This window comes from Cydia strobilella, chromosome 24 (genome assembly GCF_947568885.1).
Source record: "Cydia strobilella chromosome 24, ilCydStro3.1, whole genome shotgun sequence".
In the NCBI taxonomy this organism is placed as follows: Eukaryota; Metazoa; Arthropoda; class Insecta; order Lepidoptera; family Tortricidae; genus Cydia; species Cydia strobilella.
In genome coordinates, this window is record NC_086064.1 from 2,053,206 (window position 1) to 2,061,292 (window position 8,087).

Here is an 8,087-nt window from a genome sequence, read left to right on the forward strand (position 1 = left end):
TCATAATGTACTTCTTACAGTTACCTAAGCTGAATGCGCAAGATTTAAGCACAGAAACAAAGCAGCTACTGGGCAGTCTACATCGGCAGCCCTTGAACCTCTCAGCTGTCGTCACCGTATGTTTTATTTTACTTTATGAAAGGACCGATTCGTTTCACATACATTTTCTATGAACCGTCACAAAACTGACTCCATTTATCTCCTCGCGTTGTCCCGGCTTTTTTGCCACGGCAAATGGGAGCCTGGCGTCCGCTTGAAAACTAATGCCGAGAATTGGCTTAGCACTAGTTTTTACGAAAGCGACTGCCTTTTGACCTTCCAACCCAGAGGGTAAACTAGGTCTTTTTGGGATTAGTCCGGTTTCCTCACAATGTTTTCCTTCACCAAAAAGCGAGCGATCAAATGATATTTCGTACATAAGGTCCGAAAAACTCATTGGTACGAGCCGGGGTTTGAACCCGCGACCTCCGGATTAAAAGCAGCACGCTCTTACCGCGCTTTTCCTCGTGATTCTTATTAGTCGAAATAACCAAAAAGTTGATTGTTGAAAAAAAGTAAATCTTACACACGATATCGTTTTGAACCCCACTTATGTCACTTGCGCTCGGCTTGGTCTCCTGGCTCTATGTCTCGATCGCCGAGAGACCAACTCGCTGGCGACTAGTCGACAGTGCGTAACGGCGGCAATAGGTATGTGATTTTTGCAGGAGAAAAACGGCTTAGCATTTGTAACATTGAACAATGGAGCTGAGATGCAGTTCCCCTCACAGAACTTCGCCTGGCTTCTCGACAGCTGGACCAAAATGCAAATTATGAAACAGCTGGGGATCTACCGTAAGTCCTTTTGTAACCATAAAGATCTTTTGCACATTCGTTAGTGAAAACATGTGAAGGGACATATATTTTCAAGTCAATGAGCGAATGAGTGAGTGAGTGAGTGAGTGAATGAGTGAATGTACTTTCTTGTGCTTGATTGCAATAAAAGTTATCTTGTAGTCAATGAGGGGAAGACCGCGAGTGACTGATGTTATCGGGACAAAAAGTTTCGGTTGCATCTAAAAAGTTCCATCCGTTTTTATAGGTTTTTTTTTTTAATAGTTTTATAATCTTTTTTCTTTGTAACGTGTTGTAGTCTTATAGACAAAAATATGGACACCTGGTGTCTGAAATAAATGTTTTCATTTTCATTTCATTTCAAAAGTGGTATGTGTAAAATACAATTTGTCACTAGCATTGAACATCCGGTCAACAGTCTGGTATTAATTTTCAGGTGAATGCCGGCTAGAAGAGTCAATCGTCGTCACATTGTCGGGTGATAAAGACCCTCTACCATCAGCAGCCTGCTACGAGATCCTGGTGCTTGCTGACTGCACCATCGCTCCCAGGTATCTCGAAAATTAGGCTTTTGTTTATTACATGAATGTCTAGTCAATCGTCGTCACATTGTCAGGTGATAAAGACCCTCTACCATCAGCAACCTGCTACGAGATCTTGGTGCTCGCTGACTGCACCATCACTCCCAGGTATCCCTAAAATGAGGCTTTTGTTTATTAGATGAATGTCTAGTCAATCGGCACATTGTCGGGTGGAAAAGATCCGTTACCATCAGCAGCCTGCTACGAGATCCTGGTGCTCGCTGACTGCACCATCACTCCCAGGTATCCCTAAAATGAGGCTTTTCTTTGTTAAATGAATGTCTAGTCAATCGGCACATTGTCGGGTGAAAAAGATTCGTTACCATCAGCAGCCTGCTACGAGATCCTGGTGCTCGCTGACTTCACCATCGCTCCCAGGTATCCCGAAAATGAGGCTTCTGTTTATTAGATGAATGTCTAGTCTATCTTCGGCACATTGTCGGATGAAAAAGATCCGTTGCGTATAGTACGTCGGTTCCTCACCCTGCGGCCCTGACCACTCGCAGCTTGGGCTCTGCCCCGCAGCTGGCGGCACCCTAGGTTAGGTTTTTTATAATGTGTTTATGTGTAATTTGTATTGTTTTGTGTTTTTATATTATACTTTTTATTCATATTATAAATGATCTAGCCTAAGATGGAAAATAAATAAAGAGATAATAGGTTAATGTCATATAGAACAGTCATTCGTAGGCACACTGACGGGTGGCAAAGACCCGCTGCCTTCAGATCTTGGTGCAAGCTAACTGCACCAGCGACCTAGACTGGGACCAAGATATTGCATCTTCGTTAATGTCAATTTTCTATAAAAATAAATTAATTTACAGTGACACTCCCTCACTTTATTTATGTTGGTGCAAAGGCAGGCGTGACTCACTCCGCGATTTCGTCGCGCCGCTACAAGTACATCCGGCCGCCCCCAGTTCTGAGGTCTAGCCATAGTAATTGCCGCACACCGCTACAAAACGGACGCCTGTTCGCGCATGCGCCACCTAGCGGTCATATCTGTCGTAATAGACGCGTTTTGTTAGAGAGTGATTCTGTACCTAGTACTATTATTTAATCTGTGGCAAAGGTAACTTAGCTATCGATTCTTTCAGATACGCCATCTTCCACCAACGCCATAACACCATAGACAGTTACCGTCTGTACACCGGTGGTAATTATGTCACCGTCGCCAGCAGCGGCGGCGATATTAATGTCACCATTAATGATGACACAGCGTGCGCTGCCGACTGCCGGTACCCTCCACATGAACCGTTCTATGACTTCAAGTGAGTATACACTGTGGAAAAAAGCGGAAAGTGCCTTAAAACCTTAAGTTATCTCATTTTACTTAAAGGAAACATTCTTTTATTTTTAAAATTGATTGTGATTGTAATTACTCCTTGTGTGTATTTTTGTAATGTTTTAATATGTATCTTTGTGTGTTATCTGTCGTGGCATCACCGAATGGGCCCTACGGAAGACCAGCGCTGGCTTTATAGCTAGCATTATGCTGAGTTGGGTCCATTTCGTGATGCACACTTGATGCTTGATGATATCTTCTTTTCTTGCTGTTGTTGTCTGTACATGTTCGTACTTGTGGTGTGATCGTCATGAATAAATATCTTTTATCTATTTTTATCTTTAAAAAGAAACAGAACTGCATTTAAAGATTTTTTAAACTCGCTTGTATCGCCCGGGAATCGAACCGACCGGCAAACGGCCGTCAATCTGCTGTCGCGGGGCGAGGTAATTCGAGTCGGGGCGGGGCGGTGCGTGGCCGTTCTGTGTGATAATACTATTACTTATTCTGTGGTTTGGTGGTCATATCCGTCCGTAATAGGTAATGAAAAACCGGCCAAGGGCGATTAGGACTGGCGGTTAGAGGGTTCATTAACTTCCGTACTATCACCCAATATATAACAGTACAGAATTGACCAACTTTTATATTAAAGGAAAAATTGAAAAAAAATCTGCACATCGGGCAAGACTTTAACTTTCGACCATTCGGAACACCGGTCCAATCGCTCTTAACTAACTGAGCTACCAGAGCTTACCAGTGATCAGTGTTGTGAGAGTGAATGGTCTCAAGTTGGAATCTTGTCCGAAGCAGTTAATTTTTCCATTTTTCCTTTCCTCAAAAAAAATCGGACAAGTGCGAGGACTCGCCCACCGAGGGTTCCGTACTTTTTAGTATTTGTTGTTATAGCGGCAGGAGAAATACATCATGAAAGTTTCAACTGTCTAGCTATCACGGTTGATGAGATACAGCCTGGTGACAGACAAGACGGACAGACAGACAGACGGACAGACAGACAAACGGACAGTGGAGTCTTAGTAATAGGGTCCCGTGTTTACCCTTTGGGTACATCATCATCATTAATTTAAGAGCCTACCTTTCCTCAAAAAAAATCGGACAAGTGCGAGGACTCGCCCACCGAGGGTTCCGTACTTTTTAGTATTTGTTGTTATAGCGGCAAGAGAAATACATCATGAAAGTTTCAACTGTCTAGCTATCACGGTTGATGAGATACAGCCTGGTGACAGACAAGACGGACAAACAGACAGACGGACAGACAGACAAACGGACAGTGGAGTCTTAGTAATAGGTAATAGGGTCCCGTGTTTACCCTTTGGGTACATCATCATCATTAATTTAAGAGCCTAGCTCTTGTCGGTGGAGCAATTTCCATGTATCTCTTTCCTGAGCCTTTCGTTTGACCGCCTGATACGTCACGACGTTTATCTTTTCCTTTAGTTGGTCCATGTATGTTCTTCTTGGTCTCCCTCTCTTCCGCCTTCCTTCTACTTTCCCTTTCACAATATTTTTTATGAATTCGTCGTGTCGTAACAGGTGCCCAACCATCTTCCCTCTTCTGCTCTCAATGATTTGCAACAGGGACCTCCTCTCCTGCACAAGGTTAAGAACTTCCTCGTTAGATTTTCTCTCGGTCCAACTACCCCCTATCCTTTGGGTACGGAACCCTAAAAAACACGCGCAGACGTATCTGCTTGATGCTGGCACCACACTTCGCCTTATTTGGCTTCGTGTTGCATCTCTTTCCTTTGACATACAAAACAAAAGGGATGCAACACGAATATTTGCCAAATACAGCGAAGTGTGGTGCTGGCATGATAAAAATTAGTTCACGCTTGATGACAGTATTTATTACACATTCAACGTTATACAGTATACATTTTCTCTTGTCTTATATCTGGATGTGTATATCTCGTCTAATTTTATTTATTCACATAATTATTTTTATCTGTTTCTCATTTCAGAGTAACTCGTCTCGGCGACACAGTGAAGATAATCTCGCGCCTCAGCGGAGTCCAACTTCACTACAAGTACAGCGAGACTGTAGTTCTCGTTCCGAGTCTCGCACTCTCCACCAGCTGCGGAGTGTGTGGTGGGCAGCGGTATTACACTGAGTGTTAAAACAACGCATAAACACATAAAATATACTGTAAAATTATCGAGACCTTGGTTCTCGTGCAGAGCGCTCTCTCCCAGTTATGGGGTGTGCGGAAAGGGTACTATACTGAGTGTTAACACCGCCCTATATATAAGTTACACTACAATCACAACGAGACCTTAGTTCTCGTGCCGAGTCTCGCGTTATTTACTAGCAGAGTCTCCGAGTGTTAACACGAAAGTCACGAAACACATAAACTAAACAACAAATACAGCGAGACCGTAGTTCTCGTGCTAAGGCTATCGTTCTCCACTAGCTGTTTTTCCAGCGAGTGTTAACACAACACATAAACATAAAAATACACTATAAGTAAGCGAGACTGTGATTCTCGTGAGCTCGCACTCTAGAGTAGTTATAGGGGCAGTGGCAATACAATACACGTATTAACACAGCTTTAAACACATATGTAGTCGAGCAATAATACACTCGCACAAATGTCACAACTACCACGAGACTTTAGTTCTCGAAGTGATATTCGAATTAATTTTCAATGAATCTGATTTTCCAATGTCACTCGTGGTAAATAATAATAATTTGCACTAATTAAGTATGTATTAAGGTACATTGTATTTAATATTAATAAAAGTATTTTCTTTTTATTATTACAAGCTTTAATTTAACTTGCCCTGTTAGTTAGTGTGGGTCAATTCTTGGAAGCTAAATTTGACCCACTTCCCATTATTTTTGATTGAGTTGAAACATCACTTACATATATAAGTTGGGTGACAATGCAATAATTAATTATGATAATATGGAGCTGATCTGATGATAGAGACAGGAGGTGGCCATGGGAACTTTGTGATAAAAACGACGACCGGTCTGGCCTGGTGGATAGACTGGATAGTGGACCCTGCCTGTGAAGCCGATGGTCCTGGGTTCGAATCCCGGTAAGGGCATTTATTTGTGTGATGAGCACAGATATTTATTACTGAGTCATGGGTGTTTTCTATGTATTTATATATTATATATATCGTTGTCTGAGTACCCATACACAAGCCACCTTGGGCTTACCGTGGGACTTAGTCAATCTGTGTAAGAAGTAAGAATGTCCTATAATATTTATTTATTTATTATTAAAAAGCGCAAACCGGGCCGGGCCCGGACCGAGGCGTCTGACACGTCATCTTCTATGACGGCTGATCGGTAATCACGTGGTGCTTTCCATAGAAAACGAAGCGCCTCAAGCTCCGGCCCGGCCCCGGTCCGGTCTAGCGTGAGTCATCCTTAACTCGGTTGTGCTGTACAAATAGCAGAAAAGAATCGTTCTTGGAAAACATGACTATAAATTCGTTCGAGAGACTTTTTAAGCGTTTCTTCTCGTATACTTCCTCATCATTTAAACATCGATCTAAAGAAAATATAACTTCAAAACGAAACACCTCTACTGAATAATATCCAAAGGAAAAGAAGATAGAAAATAATATCGTAGCGGTAAGTTTTGACTATAGGCTAGGAGCTAGTCTCGGAAAAGCAAGGTATATTCGGGTAAATCCGAAACCCGAAAGTAACCCATATTTGAGTACTCTGATAAAGTAATTTTAGGTTAGGTTAAAATTGCAATTCCCCCCCCAGAAATAAACTGCTTCCACCACGGCGCGAAGGAATGTATCACATTGCCCGGCTAGAAGTAGTATTCATACTGCCCGGCCTAAGTGATAAATTCAAGCTTTCTCAAACCTTGATTTATTAAATGGACCACGGGCCGTCGGGCATTATTCATAATGACCGGTCATTGTTTATACTGCCCGGTTAATCAAGTTGCCCGTAACATATATACACACACACACAAATATGCGTACATAAATTACAATTTATGTACGTATATCTGTGTGTGGAAGGATTGTGATTTTAGCAACTTATTCATCTAAACGTGTGCATTGCACACGTGTGTTCCATCGTCGAGACTATCTAGCTGATTTTTGTGAAAAATAAGTCAATCTATTAGCGTGGACGAAATATGTTACAATTTATTCGATTTATTTTATAACCCACGAATAAACAGCTGCCAGACACCCGGATAAGAGTCCAAAGTCCAGAGTGACTTTTATTGGCTTCCTGCTTGCCGCCCGCTTGCCGTTCTGCTACTGGCGTGCTTCTGGCCCTTTCCCCGACTCAGCGCCACACAGTTACGAGTTGCGCTGAACTCAGCGCCGGCCCAAAAAACCTGCGCCTACTACCTCGGCTCCGTCAGGGGAGTACTTCGGCTGCAAACAGCTAGCGGAATCCGATCTTGACAGTATTAGCGCGAACCACGATATTTACCCGTTTTACCAACTGAGCTAGTTGTGGAAATAAATATATTGAACGTTCTTCTGCCTATTAATTAATTTCCCATACCTATCGGTACAATTAGTAGGTCAGAACCTTCCAGAACGCGACACTGTTAAGTGGCAAGTGTTAAGTAGAGGGAATATCGTACCTTCTTCAGGAGCTAGCTCTCCTATGGTAATTTTATCTTTTTACATTACCCTACATTTTATGAGGAACGTGACCTCATAAAAATATTACAATGAAAGTATTATCTTGGTTAAAAATACATTGGATAATAAAATACCGGCCAAGTGCGTGCATTTAAAAAGAAAATATTGTCCTAATAAGTTTTTGCAACAAGGTAACTGTACCAAATAGGGCTCATCGTTATTTCTTAACACATTCACACAAAAGTATAAAAGTTTGAAGTTCGCAAGCTTAAGAACCGGACCGTATTTGGTGCAGGTACCTTATTTAAAAAAAACTTTTTATTCTCCTCTCCCCTAGTTAATTCGGAACTGATCCTGCCTACGGAATACGGATCAGGTATGGACGGTATAGAAAGGACGACAATCTCTTATGGCAGAACTATTGCAAAAGTGACCAGCTTTCAGCTGTAAATAATAGTTCCTAATTTCTCCGGTGGCGCTAGTTAGGCTCTGGGACATGAGTATAACATGAACCATATAAGGCAACAAATAACCCGACCAAATTGCGTAGGTTGTTTTTGGTAGTATTTCGGTGTGTGGTGGCGCCGCCTAATTACTGTTTTTTGATGGACACTATTCGTACATAGAGATTTGGCTCCTTTATATAATCTCCATGGGATCAGGTTTTATAAATGTCATCTAAAGAAGGCTGCCATACATCCTCCATTTATTTACTTATAATTGTTTCCACGCAAATAAAAAAGAAAATATATTAAAAGAAATAAAAATGTCAATTTCTATAAGTCTCCTTGATT

General features: G+C 41.8%; 1 protein-coding gene across 2 annotated transcripts in view; it reads left to right on the forward strand.

Moving 5' to 3' along the window:
- The window catches only part of LOC134752114 (uncharacterized), a 44,591-nt gene extending 39,267 nt beyond the window's left edge, over positions 1-5,324 (forward strand). For both annotated transcript variants that reach the window (XM_063687685.1, XM_063687683.1), the window contains exons 22-26: positions 21-116; positions 708-834; positions 1,271-1,385; positions 2,513-2,686; positions 4,680-5,324. In XM_063687685.1, the coding sequence (XP_063543755.1) occupies positions 21-116; positions 708-834; positions 1,271-1,385; positions 2,513-2,686; positions 4,680-4,836 (669 nt within the window). In that variant the 3' untranslated portion in view covers positions 4,837-5,324. The remainder of the gene's footprint in view (positions 1-20; positions 117-707; positions 835-1,270; positions 1,386-2,512; positions 2,687-4,679) is intronic.
- The last annotated feature ends 2,763 nt before the right edge of the window (positions 5,325-8,087 follow it).